Below are 20742 nucleotides of genomic sequence, written 5' to 3'. Positions count from 1 at the left end.
CGTTTTGCTCGAATGAACATATCTACCCGGATGACGAGGCTAGGAGGCGTCTTCACATGTTTCCTTATCCACCCAGGCTACAACGCTACTAACTACGATCAGGCTTTTTCTTTTCTTTTTTGTGTGTGTGTGTGTGTGTGTGTGTGTGTGTGTGTTGGGGGGGGGGGGGGGGGGGGTTAACTTTCCAGCAATAATTAAGAAACCATGCGTACCACAAAAAAATAAGGTGCAATCCCTATAAGTGCATCCAGTACATAATCAAAGCTAATCGAAGCCAAAAAGAAAATGACAGCCAATCAGGGTGATCTTATGCCCGTACGATGCAGGGTGACAGCTTCCAGAACTTCAACCAAGTTCCAAAGTTGCCCCATTATCTGTTTGGATGCCGTCGCCTCCAATTCCGCTGGACTTGGACATTGAGAGCTCCTTGCCCTTGCAATGGAACAGTGGAAGATGATGGCGCGTATCTATCCAGTCTCAGAACATTCTGAAATTGATCATGGATTGGCTCACGTGTTGCATAGCCTGAGTATCCAATCCCAGGTTGGTGACTGCGAACGCCATTGGCTGTATGTTGAACATATGTTCTTACCCCTAGCTGTGAACTGATGTGAGGCCTTGTCAAACTAGCAATGAGAGAGTGCCGGTTCGAGATCGTTGGACCAGACGAAAGTTTATGATAAGCATCCATGAATGCATTTGATATTATTCTCAGCTTGTTCGAGCCAACAGCTCTAGCGGCATTATCTGGTTGCTCAAAAGGATCTTCTATCTGACAAAATGACATTTTCTAGTGTTAGTAACCACAAGTAACCGGCAAACCACAAAACACAGATCTTAAATGTTAATTGCCGGTAGGAGCAGATGAGGGAGTGGATTCAGGTGCAGGTATAAGGGAAAGGCGTGTGCACACAAGCATGCATGGCAGCATGTAGGGTGCAAGTTTCTGGCTACTACAGTGAAAATATTTTTGATGCCATGATATATCAGCAGCAACAACTGATACTGGTAGTGCGTGAACGTTTGTCCAAGGAGAGTGTCTTACAAAAATGCTATGGGATTTCCCCATCCATTTGGGATTGCTCCTGATTCTTTCCCATCGGCCTGTATACGCGCAGATGGCATACTCTGATGACAAAGTTTCAATTCTAGAGAACTGCATAAAGAATAACATTGTTAAATTGGTACCCTCATAAGCATGTTCATGGTAGAAAATACAATAATCATGACATAAACAGCACAATGCTACATTTTTTATGCTTCAAAGTACAACACCGCCAAAGGGCATGTAGCCACAGATCCAGCATACAAAGGCATGGAGTGAGCTTTTCTTTTTGTGTGTGTGTAAAATGTTTGATGCAACTCTTTTCATCTAGTTTGATGATCACTGGAAAGTAATCGCAACTTTGGTTGGAAATTATGATTCCTGACACGTAAACTTGGGCATGCATAAAAGTTTCACCCCGCATCTCCAAAGCATAATCTTTAGCTCATGGGGAAAGTGTCCTACTTCTCCCTTACCTCAAGAAAAAAAAAAGAAGAAGAAAAACCTTTGGATAAATCTAATTCAAACAAACATGCGTGGCGAAGAAGTTACAGAAATCCAACAGGCTAGCAGGCTACAGTAAATGTAGCTTATTTAGTTACACCAATCCGCGCCAAGATCATATTAAACTTATATTTGCATATAATATGATGAGGTTACCTTTTCAAAAAAAGAAACGAGGAGTTCAGAAAGTGAGCTTTGGTTTCTCTGTCTGAAACTTTGGGACCTAAACCTTGTTATGTTTGTAGCACACACATCTTCAATGCCTCTCTCGGTAAGGAACCTCATTCCTACATACAAATAGCCATAAACTAATCAACTACTACTTATATGACTTGAACAACCCAACATCAATATTCTGCCTCCCTAGTATTGATGGACATGCAGGACAGTTCCATTCCACAAGCTTAATTCAGACTAAGCTAGCAACCAAGCAACAACAATGTAGAACTTGAATAAGTATAATATGACATGGTGAAACATAATATAATGTGTACCTGAAATATCATCAACAATATTCCCTGCATATATCTCCTTGAGAGGTGGCAAAATTGCAGGCTCACATGTCTGGAAAAAAGAGGCAGCAACACATGTAAGAAATGAAATCTCTGAAATACCTGAAGTCAACAGCAAAACAATTGATGCGAAATTATAAGGCAAAAAAAAATAGAAGGTTCATGGCTGAACAAATGGAAACAAAACCTGAAAATGGAAGATAACCAGCAAACAGAGCGAGAATGAATTTAAAGTTCCTAACTTCGGGTCATTGATATTTTGTGCTTTGGCCCATTCCTTGGTCTGCATGGAATACAATAAAATATTAATTGGAAAGAACAAAGCCAAACAAATCAGAAAGTTGCCTGATGTATAACCAGTGCAGACCAATAAAACCATGTCACGGAAACGCTCATCCATATTGGCAATCCAGAGGAGAATTTTGGACTTGATTTGACCCATATGGTTATCAATGGAGACATCACAAGAAATGCCATGCTTCTTGCTTTCATATATAAGCAGAGGAACTCTAGCATTGGGTATGAACTGCAAATTATGAACAACACCTGTAACAAAGAATGGAAATGAGAAATAACCATCTTCTAGTGGCCGCTTTCTGATAACAAAAGGAGCCAAGTGCAGGATACATATTAGAGCAGCAAGAGGCATGAAAGAGCAAATTCCAAAACTTTAGATTGAAAACAAAATTGCTGCAACATTTTTTAACACTGTTAAAATTAAAAGCTCATAGTGCATAGCCTATACAAATCAACCAAATCTAAGAACTATGATTTAGACACAGGATTGTATTAAAAGAAGACATGAAATTCTCCTCTTCAGCAAGTAAACAACATAACCAAGGACAATATAGTAGCAGAACGTAGCAGCATAATCTTTAGGCCTCGCTACTTCCTTCATGCATGATAGCCTCATATCAGGTGTGACTCAAAAGATATTTGCCTGAATTTACATCTACTTTTTTCCCATTTTATCTTTCTGATATTGCATGAAGCTCATGGATGATGTGACTGAAGAAGTATGAGTGCAAAACAAATACCTTAAACCTTGAGTATGGAGGAGATTAAGTGGGAAGCATGAATCCAAGATCATTCAGAACTTTGGGTTGGATAACGGACCAAAACACTGGCAAAACAGGTTGAGATTGACCTTGCTGTAAACCATAGTTAACTAGGATGGGTTAAACGAGTGATGGCTTGAGAAAGGATCTTACTGGTGGTCAATTATTGATCTCAATTTTGCCTAAATCAGCCCATCAACAGCTCTTATATGGTGCTGATGAAACAGATATAACTCTAAGTCACACGGAACCCATGTGAGCAAATCGTACAAATACAAAATATATTTTTCCTTTTTGTTCTAAGGTACCTTTCTCATTTGCAAAATTAAAGTATTACTTACTGTTATCAACAAAACAAGATATTTTCCAGAACTTGACAAGAACAAGATGGGCAGAATTTAATGGAAAAAAATTAAAGCATCAGTGGAAAAACATAAACAGAAGCAAGAAGTACAAGAAAATACCATTCCTACGCAGAGCTCTCATTATGTCCCGTAGTATATCTTTTTTACGATTTTTACCAGTAGAAATACGGAAATTACTGGACAGTTGAACAGATAAATCCAGATCACCCCATTTTGAATAAAGGTTTGAAGTAAAAGATCCAAACGGCTTCACAACAGCACCTGCTTCAGTGATTAGAAGTTCTCATCAATATAAACCATAAAAATGTATAGCAATATCTCCATTCCTGTATAGCATTTCCAATGATGCAAAATCTAATTCATGATATTACAAAAACTTGAACTTGCAAAGTTCTTTTGAACCACAATATACTGTTGACATAATTAGATGGAAAATAAATTATTTAAACAAAACGGAAAACAAACCACCAACATCATTAGCACTGGGTTTTAATTCACTTTAAGGCCTGTTTGGATAATCTTGCTGGATTCTTAGGATTGGAAATAGGATTTCTAATATAGTTGAATATGAGGCTTGGTCCGGCTCATGTCTCCAGACCTCTCCCAGCCTATTCCCACGGGAGGAAAGAAAAAGACATGCCGAGGTCTTTTTTTCTTCCCTATGGGATTCCGGATAGCCCACTCTCAAGGCATTTCTGTGAATCCTATGAATATAGGCCTGGCATGGCCTATGACTACTTTTTTCCTCCTTGTGGTCCTGTGAATCCTGCTGGATTGCACACAATTATCCAAGCAGGGCCTTAGTGATGTGAAAACAAATGGAGTTAAGGCCAGTAGTAAGCATGAAATGCCTCCTGGTGGCAGAAGAAAATTATGAAAAAAGTATCACAAATTAAGATTCAGTTACCTTCCAAGCTTTCTAGGGATCCAACAAAGGTTGCAAGCTCACGAATGGTATTTAGCCGACTTATTCGATCAGTTTCTGAGGGTTTGATTAAAGAAAGGATGTCTATGAGACAACGCTCCAATACACCATTTTTATCACCATGGCTGAGGTAATAATAAGTCATGGCCGCCACAGCTTAGCTGCTCAAGATAGATAATCCAAACAGGTTAGTAATAAATGGAACCAAGCCTTGATGTGAAAGCCACTTCAATTTTCTAATACTATGCTAGACAAATCAAGATGCATGGCTTGGATGAAAATAATATTGCTAATATAGCCTGTTGCCACTTACATGCAGGAACTACCACATAAAGAAAGCCTGAGTCTAAAAACTTGTTTTAAGCACCAACATAGCCAATTTTTGAGTTGAGTTTAGCATGCAATACTTGGAGAGACATTTGTAAGCATTAATTATAGCCTCAGCTTCTAAGGGACTAAATGGGGTTAAAGGAGGTGATGAACAACATACATGCTCTTATCTCTAGAACAACTCGATGTGATCATAAATAATCTGAATAACATTAATAAATACGATACCAATTACAAGGAGAGATTGCTCTTTTTGCAAAAGTTAGGTTTAATATCTACAAGACTTGATGGCTATTTCCTCTATGACCTTATTCACATGTATTGTGCTCGAACTCTACGCTTTTCATTTCAGAAAACAAGATGTTAGTAAAAGGAGGGGGGATTCCTGACAGATTACAGCCTACAAGTTTCAACAGATTATGGCTAATAAAATTCAATACAGAATAGACATTGCCTTATACCATTGCCTCGAATCACTCATTCATGTTACATGCATAAGCATCATGATGCAATCATCATAATCTTCACCAAAGGACGAAGGAAGAAGAGAAGTGATCCCATGTGAAGAGACTTGCTCCAACAGAGGTCAAGGAACACCCATCTATCACATTAGCTGCGAACAAATAGCTTAATGGGGTGCCATAAACCATTATTCCAGCCACCGACGAGAATTGGTGACGAAGAAGGAAGCATTGCAGAGGAACTTAAAAGAGATTTTGCATTGCCCCAGAGCAATCAATTGCAAATTACAAGTTAGAACAGATTACAAAGGCCCATCTCTCTGCATCCCAAAAAAGTTTAACACGAAGGCGTACACATGCAAACTACCGGTATATGAAGTCATGAGTCTTGGACAGGGCAAACTGGGAGGCACAAACATGGGGGTGGATAGGAAAAAATGTGGCTCTACGTGAGCAAATGCAGCAAGACAGATCGCCACGGTAACTTGATCAAACCACCGCCATCATCCTAATTTCTTCTCTTTCTCAATTGTCGGATTTCAAGAAGATCCCGAAGCAAAGAACAGCTTCGTATTTCTAAATGGGAAGGTGTAAGTAGCCACTGAGTGCTGGAACCAAGAAGCAATAAACCATCACAAGATCCTCTCAAGAATCCAAAAAGACCAACCTAATTACCAAGAATCCAACCCTTTTTACCTTTTTCTGATGAAAAATTAAGAATTCAACAGCTAAAGATAGGAAACCGGATAGAAGAAAGAAGAAGAAAACAGAAACATATAGCCAACAGAGGTTAATTACTTGTATTTAGATCTAATATCGCATAAACCCTAGCTTTTTCAGAGCGTCGCGGATCATCCACTCAAAGTAGTTAATCCAAATCCTCTGGCGAAGAAAGACATCAAGAAAGAGATTAGAATTTAGAAGAGGGGAAAGAAGAGGGAGATTACGATTTCGGGAGAGCTGGTCGGGATCGGTCATATAGTCTTCTCCGCTCCCCCGTCCCTTTCCATCTCTCTCCCTCTTTACCGTACTCTCTCCCTCTCCTTTTTACCCTTTTTTTTCTTTTTTTAATGAGTAGGAGCGTCGGGAATCACCGAGGATCAGCGAATGAGCGAAGGTTGCTTAGTCGAGGAGACTTCCGCCTTTATATCCTTTCCGAGATGCGAGACGCGGGAAAGTAGCCGCCAGTACGAATTGCGCGTCGGGAAGGCAATAAACTGCTTACGTTGACGCCATTGTGGAGAGTCTACTTTCTTGTGCTGTTGCTTGCCCGGCAGCCCTAGAGCGTGAAAAAAAAAAAAAAAACCCTAAGGCCCGTTTGGAAAATCTTTTGGAGCATCAAAAAATAAATTAAAAAATATTTTTATATAGAATAAAAATATTTGATAAGAATTTTAAAAAAATATTTTATTTTTTTAAAAAAACTAAAAATAATATTTTGAGAGAAGTTTTATTTGGAATTTTGTAGAAAAATATTTTTAGACCTGATCGAAAAGCTATTTTTTAATCAAAATATCCATAATAAAATATAACAATTACACAAAATATCCTTTTTAATAATTATTTAACCAATTTTATCGGTTATATTTTATTATTTTTATTATACTATAAATACAATATTATATTACATTATATCATAATATATTGATATATTATTCAAATAATTTAATATTATATTAAATTATTATGCTATAGTATATAATATTATATTACTATATTATAATAATATTATATTATATTATAGTAATATTATGCTATATCATATATTTATGTATTAATACATATTATATTTTATTGTGTTATGTTGTATAATACTATGTAATATTTTTTATGGTCATTTTATCATGTCTAAAGTATCTCGATTTGTTTATCAGATACATGTTAAAGGGATACAGTATTCTAGAAATATAATTAATAAACAACAAACAGTTTTTTATAAAAGCTTTACTTTTAAAAGCTCTGCTGTCAATGGCTTTTCTAAATGGGGCCTAAATTTGCAAAAATCAATGGTAGTGATCAGCTGTATGCATGGTTTTGCAGTTCAGGGGTAGGCAATAATTTCTAAGCAAACATTGTAACATAAGATGAATAAGACAGGCATGAGTCAAGAGGCAGTGCACGGAAAGGTACTACTGTGGAGGACGCGGTCTGTCTGCTCTGCCTTTAAACCTGCAGTTTTTTTTTTTTTACTAAAGCAAATGGATCATATTTGAGCACTTAATAAAATTAAAAAATAAAATATTTCGGAGTGCCATTTAGAACACCCTTACGGTTTTCAACTATGCAACAGACAGCAGTGGCTTTTGGGCCCAATTTGGATGCTGCAAGGGAAAGACGGGGATTTAACAATTATTTTCCTTTGCTGCAAGAAAAAAAGATAAAGTTTTTTTATCTAATGATTGCGGGAACCGATTGAATGTAGACTAGAAATAATATAATATTATTTGGATATTGTTTAACAATAAAAGTGATTCTTGGAAGCAAGATAAGATTATCCTTCCAATCCCTACCATACTAGGTTCATTATACAAAGGAAAATGTTTGAATAATTTTGTAGGTGCAACGACTCACAAGCATGTTTTTAATCCTACACATGTTATTCATTGGATAGATCTTGAGTATTTATATAAAATTAAAAAATTTACTTAATATCTTTCGACTAGTATTTTTAGGTGAGATTCTGTATTGTGACAAATGAAATCAGAGTCGACCCAGCTCATGATCTATATAGACTAAAGGAGCAGTATGTGTATATATAAGCGACCATGAGTTGATCATAGTATTTATAATTAGATTTGAATGAATTTGGATCATTAGCCTGATGAAGACGCCAGGGCTTAAAGAGGGAGTATGTGAGAACCATGCGAGCGTACGTTTATTTTCACATCGGTTATTTGCTGGATCGATCTTAAGTATTTATACTAGATCAAAGAATCCAAATAATATCTTTTAGATATTTTTTTTATAGATGAAATTCTGAATCGTGACAATAAAATGATGAATTTTTTTCATATTATTAATTATAACTAAATTATAGTAACACATTCTTACGTCGTACAAGTATGATAGGATGAGTCAACGATGGCATAAGAATTTTATAATTTATTATAATGGTGGATGAGTTATTTTTATATTATTAAAATATGTCACATTGTATTATTGATTACAAATATAATGTTTGTATAATACAATATAATATTAAAACATAAAATGCAATCTATTTGGCCACGTATGAATGATAATATCATATTTTTTTTCAATCAGTATCCCTAATTAAAATATGATAATATATTATATTATAATATTAATATTAAAAAAATATTTAGGTAGTAAAAGGTGAGAAATGATATATGATAGTAAAGCCCATTTGTCTATTTAAATGCATGGGTATAGAACTAGTTTTATATTGTTTACACCTGAATTTAAACGGGATCTTAGATTTAGGTTGTATTTGTTGTCATCAAAACCTGCTCTAAATTGTAGAGGTCGGATGGAATTCGAGGTGAAACAGCGAGGTCAGTTTTGAGTTGAGGAGTTCGATTAAAAGAGCTCTTTCAGTATCTCTAGTCCAACCTAAAATTAAAAAAGAAAATCCACCGCCAAAGTTCGTCCAGTTGAAAATCCTCCGATACTTTGATCAACTGGATTTTGGCTTGACCAGAGGAGAGTTGAAAGAGTTGCATAATACGAGAAGATGTGAGAGCTTAAAAATGCATACTTGGAGATCCTTGTATCACTCCTTATATAGAAAAAGAGCTGGCGTCCGTTATCCAGTAAGGTAAAAGTGGGCCTTAGCTGCTCGGTAATGGTTCACATACTGCGCATGCGAAGAGTTTTAACCGTATTGATCACACAATATTAGCATATCTGCTTGGAATGAGCCGTAGGATTGTGCTTGTGCCTTTAATAACAATTATTTATCTTAAATACGCTTGAATCGAAAACATGTATCTCATGGCCAGTTCTCTTTGGCTAGCTTATCCAAAAAAGGTCATCATCTTGGTTTATACCAAACTTAGCAGCTCGATAATCTCCGAGTATAGTGGTTCGATCGACTCCTAAGACTAGCAGCTCGGTTAATGCCGAGATCAGCACTTTAATTAGTTGCCGAGATCAAATTGACGAATATATACCATATCAGGATCCTTCGTGCCGAAATTCGTGTAGGTGGATGATTGATGACGTTTGAAATGTTTTGAGATCTGCAATGTGGGTGATCCAATGGTGGATGGGCAGCAATGAAGGATAGACTGCGATCCCTATTCCAAAGGGATCGAAGGTTAACTCCTCGACTTGAAGACCGCTTAATATGTTTCCAAATGGGAAGTACGCTGAGAGTTTCTAAGTGGTTAATATCCTCCACATGGGTGTCATAGGAGCCGGAAGGGTCCCCAGTATGAAATTATGAAACCGGTCTGCTTAGAGCCAGCCACTGATGAAATTTCGAAGGGGCAATGGCATATCGGCATCATCACCCAAACAATCCACCGTTCATTCATCAGCAGTGAACCCCACGTACGGTCGCAATCGTTCCAAACGAGTGCCGCTTGTAGCTCCACTTGCCCGTCCAGCGTCCGCAAGCTCACCGGAAAGAGCCGCCGCTACGCACCCACAAATCGTAGCATTGGGCCCCATTCTCCAGTCCACCCCCAGGCGAGCCCAATAGCCCAAGGGTAGCATCGGAAGAAGGCATAGAAAGAAACGGCTCTCGACGCCCACCGAGACCAGAACCGGCGAACCGCGAGGCCCGAACCGCAAGGCCGTGCACCTCAAAAAGCCCCCCCAATGAAGATTCCCTCACTATTTGTGATGCTACGGTTACCCGAAAACGTCCCCGACCGGTTCTCCGTTCGCTTCGTGGTGTGGTCGGGGCGCTGATTCACGGCCGGAAACAAGGTTTTAATTGTTGAAGGTTGGGCGATTGCCTTGTTGCAACGGATCCTTCGGTGAAACCTTTTAACTGCCGTTATATTTAGTATTAAAATAATAATTACTAATTTGGCTGTTACTACACCGTTGTTGTTCATATATTATTTAGTTTATTTCATTGAGCGCAGTATCCTTTAAAACTTGGCAATTTTTTTTCTCAAAAATCTACGGGGTTGGAACTAATATCAAATAGCAACTGTTGTTTTTATCGTAGAGTAAGATAATAGTTAAATAATATTATTTAACTATTTATTATTAATATGCACTAGCATCAGAGCATGTATTATGTATAGTTTCAGAGAGAAAAAAAAAGAGTCCTTCAATGTTACACCTGAAAATTGATGTAAATAAAAAAATGATGCTGTGTTTTTCAAAATAACATTCAAATTATAGAATTTGATTTGGAAGAAATGTTTTCATATCCTTATCATATTAGATTCTCAAAAATAGTCCAATTATTTATATATTTTTATCACATAATTTTTTCGAATCAATTCCAAATAATTTTTTTTAAAAAAAAATTATAAATTTATTTTGAAAAAAACTTTCCATATTCATATCAAGTAGGATTATTGTCTAAATCAATCCAAAATCTTTCCTTTATATTATCATGTATATATATATAACAGTTGGAATTAATAAGAGGGTATAAGTTATGTATTATAGATGCAACTAAGAGGATTTTTTTGTATAAAAATAAAATCCAATAAAAATATTTTTGATTTGAAAATTATTGTTTTTTAACACAATATAAATTGCGCTACAAACAAGCTTCTTCCAAAATTATTAATGATAAATTTAAATCATGAATAAAAAAAAACTAATTTTGCTTTAGAAAGTCATGATTTATAGTTTTTGAGAGCATGTTTGGTTGGAGGGAGTTGGACTCTCAAATAAAAATAGAAATAAATGATTTCATTCAACTTATCTCTCTATTTCTAAAATTCAATTCCTACTATTTTTTACTTTTTTAAATTTTATCTTGATTCTAATTTTAGTCACGAAAAAAATAAGGGGATGTAATTATTCTGATTTATATAACAATCTATTATGATCACCTTTCTGATATTTCGATTTCACTGGTTCTAATTTCTATTGAAGAAGACAACACACCTTGGGTATATTTCGGGGACGCGTAGCCTAATCTTTTTCTTGGCTCCATGATATACCACCACGTGGATGATCTGTCCTCCCACGAGGCCTCGTCGTTTCCGACTCGGAAGCTTTCCCTTCTTCATCCAAGCTGTGTGTCCCATCCTTCTCCAGTCTTCCCTCTATCATCTCGCTATCGGGACATCAACAAGTGATCGAACCGGGTCCCGTCACCGCCCCCATTTCCATGGCGTCGTCTCTCCTCGAATCCGGATGGCTGGTACCAATCTCTACTCTCCTACATTCCTTGATTCCACTTCACAAACCGTGGGGCTCGATTTGATACTCCCCCTCTCATTTTTGCTTGAGTTATAGTGTTTCTCCGTGTTTTCTTATGTGGCGGCTTACATTTTGATCTCGGACTCCTGGATTAGCCTTCAGGGTCATGCAATGCTCGTTAGGAATCCTCCGATTCCGGCCGGCGCTAGTAGTTTCGATCTTGTTCGGTACAATCCTGCGTTCGTCTTGATTGGCCATTAGGGTTATGGAATGCTTGTCAGGAATCTTTTGATTCCTGTCGGTGATGGTAGGTTGGATCTGGTTCAGTCAAAATTCTAGTTGATAATTTTGGGGGTTCTTCTTCTTGATTTGAAGGCTTGATGGGCGGATGGAGTGACTGATTTTTTGTGTACCGATACATTGAAACATTATGTTATTAGTCACACATGCCTAATGGTACCCGTGCGTTAAGTTTCGGTTTGCAATTGCATGCATCTTCGGTAATTTTTGAAAAAGAGAGAAATAGTATTAATATAAGTCTCAGTCGCAATTTTGGTGATCCCTTTTAGACAAGCAATTACTTCTGGCATCTATCTCTGATATGTCTGTGTTATGTTTCAATCTTATAGTTGTGCTTGTGACACTGTTATATAACTTATAAGTTAATGTACCGCGAGGCCCTTCTAGAAATGGAAACATGTCTCTGCAGATTGGTAACTCAGGATTTTAGATATTCATGTTATTTTGGTTCCCAGATTATTAGCGGTTTTTGCCAATCAGCACATAAATTTATAGGTTTTCCCACATAATAATGTTATGCAGGACTGATCCCCCGAATACATCTAAACATTAGGAATGGTTACCAAATCGAATTTTATTTGTAATCTTTTGATGATCCAGGTAAGTTTCATTAACCACTTACAAGGGTTCGGATGTGGCAGAAAGGTCTAGGAGCATGCCAGTCTTCTGGCAAATAGTAAGAAATTTTGTAGTGACTGACGGGACTTCATGACTAAGAGATACACCAGTCTGATAACCTAGTATCACCTACAGTATGTAGATGAACTTGTTTTCCTCAACCCAGTGCCCCCACGGGCCTCCCTACTGTGAGACATGACAATGCCGAGCTGATATATAGGTGCGCCAGCAAGCAAACTGCATCACAATGCCCTATGAAGTAGTTGCCTTACTTGGATCAAGTTATATCATGTATAGTAGATTCATTTTTTTCAACAATTTCATCAAGAATTTTGCAATCTGTTTGAGTTCCCATATTCTGTTCTTTTGATGGAATGCTACGTGCTATTCATTTGGGTAATTTGTTAATATTCCTTTCTTGATGGTGCAGTATCTAATCACCAAGTTCAGTGAATTTCAATTGGCTACTCTATGCACTTTCTTAATTCATGAAAGTGTCTTTTTCTTGTCTGGAATTCCATCTATATATTTTGAGAGGTCAGGACTTTTCAGCAAATACAAGATTCAGGTTTGCTCAGCTGAATTACCCAACTTAAATGTGGATAGTTGTCTAAAATACATTCTGATTTAAGAATTAGATATATTTTCTCTAAATTAACTCAGTTTTATCTGCATGGCTAGCTGCATGGTAACTTTTGATATGGAATTAATCTTTCCCTGTATTTGGTTCTCATTGGAACAATACTTCTAAGAAGTTCTTAGTTCTTCCCAGTCTTTTTTTCTCATTTTAGAATTATTAGGATGCCAATGTATTCTTTCCTTTTCTGAAAATTGAAAATAAAGACTAGATGGGACAGGGTCTGTTGTCATCAAGTTGTTGTCTTTTGCTTTGACTAGGACCGTTAGCACTTGTGACAATTCATGGATGAAATGTTGTTTTTTAGGTTATTGGATATCATCTTGTTGATATCCTGTTCTGCTACTAGAAAACTTCATTTTTTGGGAAAAGCATCCTATATTCCTCATTTGTAGAATAACCCTCATACTGGAGTTAACATGGATTTATTTCTGGTTTCATAATGAATTCTGCATAACGGATCTCTATTTGCACTGTAAGTGTGTTATAAACTTTCCATTTCTTTAATCAGCTGCAATAGTTTTGGCTTGGAGACCTGGTAATTGTTATGAGCCTGCACTTCAGTTAGTGATGCATAGATTTATGGAGGTCTCTGTTCCTGAATTTAGCTTCTTGAACTGCACTGTTCTTTTTCCCTTTCATTTTTAGTTTTCTTGTTCTTCTTTTGGCTGATTATTTCAAATTTTCTTGAATACTATTCATTTGAAAGTCATGAGTGATGCTGCTGAGGTAGGAGGAGATCCAAAATATTCAGGCTTGGAAGAAAAAGAAAGACTTAAGATTGAATGTTGACTGATGCTGAAAAGAAGAAACACGGTCTATTGGCATATTAAATAGTTTCAAGATATCACTTTAAAAATTCTTAATTATTTAAACCAAGCAATAGGGGTGCACATGGGGTTGGGTTGGTTCGGTTTAGAGGCTAACCTAGAACTGACCCAATACTAATTGGTTCCCAAATTTTGGAACCGGAACAAAACCAATCGTTATCATAACCTATGCAACCTGACACAATCAAGATCGGGTTGGAATGGGTCAGTTCTAGGGTTACCAAAAAATTTTAAAGAAATCAGTAGATAAATAATTAGTCTTATTCAAAAAATAAATCAATTATGGAAACTACATTGCAAAAAGCAATATATAATATATTCAAAGGCATCTAAAATAACAAAATCAAAAATATGTATAAATCTAGAATATAATATGTTACACATTGCCCTTGCAATAGGGCGAGCAATAGCTAACCAAAATCATGAGTGAGAACTCTATAAAAATTATATATTGCTATATATTATATAATTAGTATGATATAGAGAGTGAGCTTTGGCGCAAGAGTAAGGTTGCTCCATTATGACTTGAAGGTTATATGTTCGAAACATGGAAATAGCCTTTCCGCACGTGCGGATACGGCTAAGTATATTTATCCCTCCCCAAACGTCACAATAGCAGGAGCCTTATGCATTAGCGCATCCTTTTATATAATTAATATATTATAAATCATTTTTTGATATACATATATATGTATATATAGGGATCTAGTCAGTTTGGGTCTGGGTTATCCACCCTCTAACCCAAATCCAAACATATTCAATCAGGTTTCCAAATATTGAAACTAGAACCAACCCAATATTATTTTGAACCTGAACCAAACCAATCCTCCATGTCCAATTTGGTTTGATTTATGGGTTGATCCAAAACTGTATGCACCCCTATGTAGTAGCAAACTACTATGGAAAACCTGATGAGAATTTTCAGTGTTCAGTTAAGGAAACTACTTATATGACATCTAGTGGAATGCTTTGTTTTACTTTTAGTAGCACCCGGATCTTCATTTGAGTGGCTTATAACTTTTATTTACTAAAATTTTGATTATAGACGTATAAATTCGCTACTAGATGATGACATTTCTCCTTCTCTGATCATCCATGTAGGTTATACTTCACCGTACCTGTCACAGTTACCAGCAGATTTGGTCGCACCAATCACCCCATATATAACTGGCATCTGGAAACTCAAGATTTATAGGCCTTGCAGAAACCTTGATATCCATTTAATAAACACACACTTCAAAGGCACATGTCCACTTTGTTCACCTTGCGTTTGTACTACTGCTGACATCCTCACTCCATCCTAAGGCTTCTTAAACTGTGGTATCAAAAGCATTTTTAAAGTTCTTGTTCCTCTACATATGTGTTAACGTTAAACTTAAGCTTTTCTTCCATGGATGTATGTGCTTTGATGTTTTGGTTGTGAACAATTTGCATTTTCTTATTCAAAGGTATGCTTTCTTTAATCATAATCTAATTTAGATGGTTTTTATATTGAATATGCTACTAAATCACTGACTACTGGTCAGTATTGTGATTGGAATGCTTTATACATATAGCAGTCTGCGGCCTGAAAAGCATGAATCTTAGCTTAGCTTTATCTTTTCTAACATGCTGACATACATCTGCTTATCGCAACTTGATCTGTATCAGAATGTATCTATACATTATTAGCACTACTGGGCATGACACAGCTTTTTGAGGATTGAGCTTCTAATTTTTGACATAGAATCATCTATTTCTTCTTCTGCATCAGTTATTAGCTATAGATTAAAGGCAAGTTTCATTTCAATCAGCATCATGTTAACTTTTTTAACGATGAATTATTTTTTTGCTTGGGAGATGTATCTCAAAGAATGATATAAACTGTTTCTTTTTGCAGAAGAAAAATAACACTCCGGTTGCGCAGGAGAAATGTATTTTGCGACTAATCTTGTACCATGTCTGTGTGAACTTACCAGTTATGATTGTTTCCTATCCCACTTTCAGATACATGGGCCTGAAAAGCAGTCTTCCATTGCCGCCCTGGTATTCACAGATTTCCCTAGACATCAAGCTTTGGGACTGAGTTGTTCCCTATTTAGCTTCATATGCTTTTTTGCAAATTCTCAAGCAATTTTTAATAAAATCAACCCGAAAGGATTTGAGGAATTCATGAAGTTCTGATTATATGCCTATATATGTGAATGGATCTCGAAGTTATAAGATGGAAAGGCAGCAGATTAGATGGAACATGACTTGTCAATTATGATTATCATTTCGTGCTATCTATTTGAAGTGATTGTCAATAATCTTTTTTTCTGTAGGAGGGTCGTCCTCTCTCAGATACTCTTCTACTTCATCTTGGAGGATTTTGTGTTCTATTGGGGGCACAGGCTACTGCATACAAAATGGCTGTACAAGCATGTTCACAGTGTTCATCATGAGTAAGTATCATTCCTCCCATTTATTGATCTTTTGGTGCTTCTTTCCTTTTATGGGATGAATTATGTGCAGATATGCGACACCATTTGGATTGACTTCTGAGTACGCCCATCCTGTTGAAATTTTGTTCCTTGGCTTTGCTACCATTATTGGTCCTGCTTTCACTGGTCCTCACCTATTTACCCTCTGGTTATGGATGGTATTGAGAGTCTTAGAGACAGTTGAAGCTCATAGTGGGTATCACTTCCCATGGAGCCCCTCGAATTTCTTACCATTGTATGGAGGGTGAGTAACAGACTTTCACTGATCGCAGTAGTCTCTAGGGTTGTATGGTGTTCATCACTTTGATACATGATGGTTTCTTTTTCAGTGCAGAATTTCATGACTACCACCATCGTGTGCTTTATACCAAGTCTGGGAATTACTCATCGACTTTTATCTACATGGACTGGTGAGTTTTTTTTTGTTTTTTATTTTTTTATAAATATAAATGCTAAATGATTATAAGAAACATTTTCAGTAGCCATTAGAGCTTTCACTGCAAATAACGCATGATAAGATTATGCAGCAAAGTACTTATTTGTTGGCTCTTGGCCCTGCCCAGTTGGGGGTTTGTCAATGAGGATGGGCTACCCCCATTGTGTAGCCGAGTTAAACCTACAGGCTGAACTATCTAGAAAAAAGGGGTGGTGCGGGAGAAGGAGAAGAAGAAGAAGATCGTGACAGTGATACTAAATACTAAAAATATAACCTTTTTATCTATTGACAAGTTTTGGCCCACTTATTTGCCTTGTTGTGCTGACGTGATAAATGTGATTTTTTTCAAATATCTTTTAGCCTCTATTTTCCAGATTTATTGAGTATAATTGATAAAAGTCTCTAATTCCTAAATAAGAATAGGGCCTAGTGTTGGAACTCGATCTGTTTCTTTGACAATTAAACCATACTAAAAAGATGAGTTACATAGGATCTGTTAAAAGAATTTGCAAGGTATGTATTAACCCTAGTGTTTCAGATCCTAAACCTGCTATTACTGGCTAAAGAAGACCGTAGTAACATACATCAGTGAGAACTCCTTGGGTGTTGGTCATTCTGGGAAAAGAGAGTGCAAGGTATGTATAAACCTAGTGTCTCAAATCCTAAATCTTCTGTTTTTTTTTTTTTTTTTTTTTTTAAACCTTAGTGGTATACATCAGTGAGAACTCCTTGGAGTGTCGTCATTCAGGAAAAAGAGAGTGCAACCTATGTGTAAACCCTAGTTTTTCAAATACTATTCTTTTGTTTTTTCCTTTTCTTGAAGACCTTAGTAATATACATCAGCAAGAACTCTTCGGAGTGTTGGTCATGATCCACAGATAACAGAAATATCTGTCAGTTACTCAGTTATCTTCGGAGTCTTATTTGTAAGTCCTTGCACTGGAGGCCTTTCTTTGAATAAAACAGGTTGTCATTTTTTAGGTTGGCCAATGATTATATTTCTTTAAATTAAGAGTCAATAAAATTTAGAAACATATGGACTGAACATGAGTCAAATTAGATTTCTTTTAGGGTCCAGAAACCTGTATAGTGATTTTTGATAGTTTTTTTGGCAACACTATTGCATTGTGGTGTGATAACTAATTTCAACAATGGAAATTTAGAATTAAATAACTATCTTGGACATGTATATTTCTCCTGAACTACATTATTGAGGCTACTCAAAAGAATAACTTAATAAGCATGCTTTTGTAGCTCCTCTTGAATGTTTTTTTTTTCTTATTGCCAGTCAGACATTTATTCTAGGTGGATGTCAGACTCTACTCATGCTGCTTAGGATTTATCATAGAACTTACAGATAAGATGCAAGGAGTAGTCTATTTCTTTATTATTATGATGTTAACAGGAGTACTGCCTTTTTTGATTTTTAAGAGATCATGTTGACTGTATTTTCTTTGCAAATTCGATCCATCAATTCTTCGCATCCTGTAGTCCAAGGGTAGCCAAGCACTGCCTTGTCCAGTTGTAAGACACCTCCACTCACAAGAAATGAATGGGTGAACCTCATGGAGGAAGGGGGCAAACTTTTGAATGGGTAGGGACAGGAACCTGCCCTGTAATGGGTGAAAAATTTAATAGGAGAAACTGTCAACTTTCGTGCATGCAGAGTTTTTGATGACCAAGTATGCACTGACTCAATAATGCTATTGGTTCTTTTGTATCATGTTGCCTGTGCAAGTTTATGATGAATGTGTATATCACGAAACCTTTATCAGATGGCAGTGAACTGTGCTCATTTGAATTCTCAAAGTTTACCTGGGTAGACAGATCTATCCTACTTAATGCCTATGCATTTCTAGTCTCTCCTGCATCTCACTCTGCAAGTTTTTTTCCATGGAAACCTTTTGGTGATTCTCACACTATAATTTTTGGGTTTCTGAAATATCCAGCTCATACCTGTCATCCTGCTGAACAAAAGTTTGTTTCTTCAAATTTCCGCTGATTTCAAGAAAGCAAACTAATTTGAACAAGAGTACTAGCAAGCTTTATTAACATGAATCATTTTCTTTATCCATTAGGAAGTATTCTTCCAAGTACAATGAAAGGAAACTGATGTTCCTGATCGTTGCATACGCACTTTGCCGATGTCATATTACATGTGTAGGCCATTCCAAGTGCTGCCACATCTAATGAGACACTGGAAGTAATTCCTGGTCTTATGCCGGTAGAGAACATGGTTTACGTACACAGCATGTTTTATTAATTCCAACATCTTTTGAGTTATTCTGATTCTCATTTCTATATAAACCCAATCTATGACGTGGCTCGAGAAGCTAGCATTTCGGATATGTTTTCTGGGAACCAGCACGCTCTATTTGCAGGATTCTGATTCTTATAATCATTCCTTATGACTAATACAACTTTTATTCATTTTGTATCAGGTTATTCGGTACAGATAAAGGTTATCGAGAGCTGAAGTCCCTTGAGGAGGAAGGCAAACAATTATAAGTTTCATGAGGTATGTTCTTCCTAGCCTCTGCACTAGTCCTGATAGCATCTGCAGATGCTCGTTATTGTGTCTTCTAGAACATCCGAATGGCACGAGGATGAGCACAAAATTGTAAGGTGGAAAGTGAAACGCTCTTGGAGACTATGCTGCAAGTGTTCATATGCTGTTACCACCTTAAGGAATGGAAGCTTCTAATGGAATTGATGAAGGAATGTAGCAACTCTTTTTTGTCGGTGATGTTATCTGAGGAGTTTCTTGGTTTGCTTAAGAACCTGAGCAAATATTGCTGTTCCTGAAGCAGCATTAGATAACTGACATTTCTAAAATCTTGCTTATGTTAAACTGCTTAGAAATAACTGTGAAAATGCTGGTCAACATTCATCTGTGGAGAACTGGCTATTTGGTGTTAACGGCCATCTGGTGAATGTGCCAAGGAGGCGTTATGGATGGCATGGGGATTTGCTAGAACTTTTTCAAATACTTCCTCTAGCATGTGGAGTCTTATAAATCTGTTCTCATATGGTTCAAACGTTTCCCTCTGTTTCTTTGGTTACTGGCTTGAGACCTTTGCTCTTGTTGTGTTCCCATTAGCTCTTCCAGCTGACTTAGCTGCGTCTTACTTTATGTTGTTCAGTTAGATATCTAAATGGATGGTATTTTATGGACCTACAAGATAAGGCATCACATTTTTTTCAGGTTCATTAAAATGGATGTGTCCAAGGAGCCAACATTGATTGTGAGTTTCCACGTCACACGTGCGTTCTCAACCACATCTTATGCTTTAGTCTCGAATCGTATCAATTAGCATCCAGAAATTGAATTTGTCGCATAGCATCAAAATTATTCCATGTTAAGTGGCCGGAAAGATATTTGATGGTTTCATCTACACAGTAGCAAGATATGCTTTGAACTACCAAGAATTCTTCGGTCGTCCTAACTTTTACTCAATTCTTCCCTATATTATCTTCAATAAACAAATTAATGCAACAAATGTTAATTATTCATATATGCTCATACATTGTCGTTTATTTAAAAAATATTGTTGACAACTAATTCAAGAAAAAGTTTGTGGAATACAAGTCAAAGCATAGATTTTTAACAGTTACCGCTCATTCTGCTTCGCACTTGAAATAATTGTTTTCAAATAAATGGTACACACGCAAGGACTGTAATAATCTTAATTTTTTGTGATTTTAATAAAATCTATTTTGATACTGATTTTGCAATAGCATAACACTATTTCTAGTAGAAACATTTAGAAATGTCAGATAATTTTTTCCCAGGATCTGAGTAATGCCAGGATGATTGTCCCTGAAATTAAACAAGGCAGGTGATACGTTACTAAACGATCGATTCATATTTACCAAACACATTTAAAAAACACTTAACAAATTTACCAAACACCTGATCCATATTTTTTTTAATGTCTATACATATTTGTTCATATGAC

General features: G+C 36.5%; 2 protein-coding genes across 14 annotated transcripts; one reads left to right on the top strand and one right to left on the bottom strand.

The window, feature by feature from the left end:
* Positions 1-172: 172 nt before the first annotated feature.
* Positions 173-6424, bottom strand: LOC103697384 (protein HESO1). 8 transcript variants are annotated; one of them, XM_039132492.1, is made up of 9 exons: positions 6148-6285; positions 4392-4570; positions 3584-3748; positions 2429-2607; positions 2249-2344; positions 2044-2113; positions 1706-1836; positions 1046-1156; positions 173-772 (listed from the first exon to the last, which is right to left on the bottom strand). In XM_039132492.1, exons 2-9 carry the CDS (start codon positions 4552-4554, stop codon positions 371-373), a joined length of 1317 nt encoding a protein of 438 aa, XP_038988420.1. In that variant the 5' UTR covers positions 4555-4570; positions 6148-6285; the 3' UTR covers positions 173-370. The 8 variants fall into 8 exon arrangements, with proteins under 8 accessions (XP_038988420.1, XP_038988421.1, XP_026657195.1 ...); XM_039132493.1 differs by having other exon boundaries at positions 3584-3745; XM_026801394.2 differs by lacking the exon at positions 6148-6285 and adding an exon at positions 6295-6424 and having other exon boundaries at positions 2249-2607.
* A 4879-nt stretch (positions 6425-11303) lies between these two features.
* Positions 11304-19826, top strand: LOC103697377 (very-long-chain aldehyde decarbonylase GL1-11-like). 6 transcript variants are annotated; one of them, XM_026801376.2, is made up of 9 exons: positions 11304-11501; positions 11656-11807; positions 12849-12986; positions 15765-15910; positions 16189-16308; positions 16379-16591; positions 16677-16757; positions 18862-18986; positions 19225-19826. In XM_026801376.2, the coding sequence occupies exons 2-8, from the start codon at positions 11805-11807 to the stop codon at positions 18971-18973; spliced, it is 813 nt and encodes a 270-aa protein (XP_026657177.2). In that variant the 5' UTR covers positions 11304-11501; positions 11656-11804; the 3' UTR covers positions 18974-18986; positions 19225-19826. The 6 variants fall into 6 exon arrangements, 4 of the variants coding, with proteins under 4 accessions (XP_026657177.2, XP_026657172.2, XP_026657184.2 ...); XM_026801371.2 differs by lacking the exon at positions 11656-11807; XM_026801383.2 differs by lacking the exons at positions 11656-11807; positions 12849-12986 and having other exon boundaries at positions 11305-11501.
* The last annotated feature ends 916 nt before the right edge of the window (positions 19827-20742 follow it).

This window comes from Phoenix dactylifera, chromosome 12, assembly GCF_009389715.1.
Source record: "Phoenix dactylifera cultivar Barhee BC4 chromosome 12, palm_55x_up_171113_PBpolish2nd_filt_p, whole genome shotgun sequence".
Lineage (NCBI taxonomy): Eukaryota > Viridiplantae > Streptophyta > Magnoliopsida > Arecales > Arecaceae > Phoenix > Phoenix dactylifera.
The sequence above is the reverse complement of the archived record's forward strand: the minus strand, read 5'-3'. Positions and strand labels throughout refer to the sequence as shown.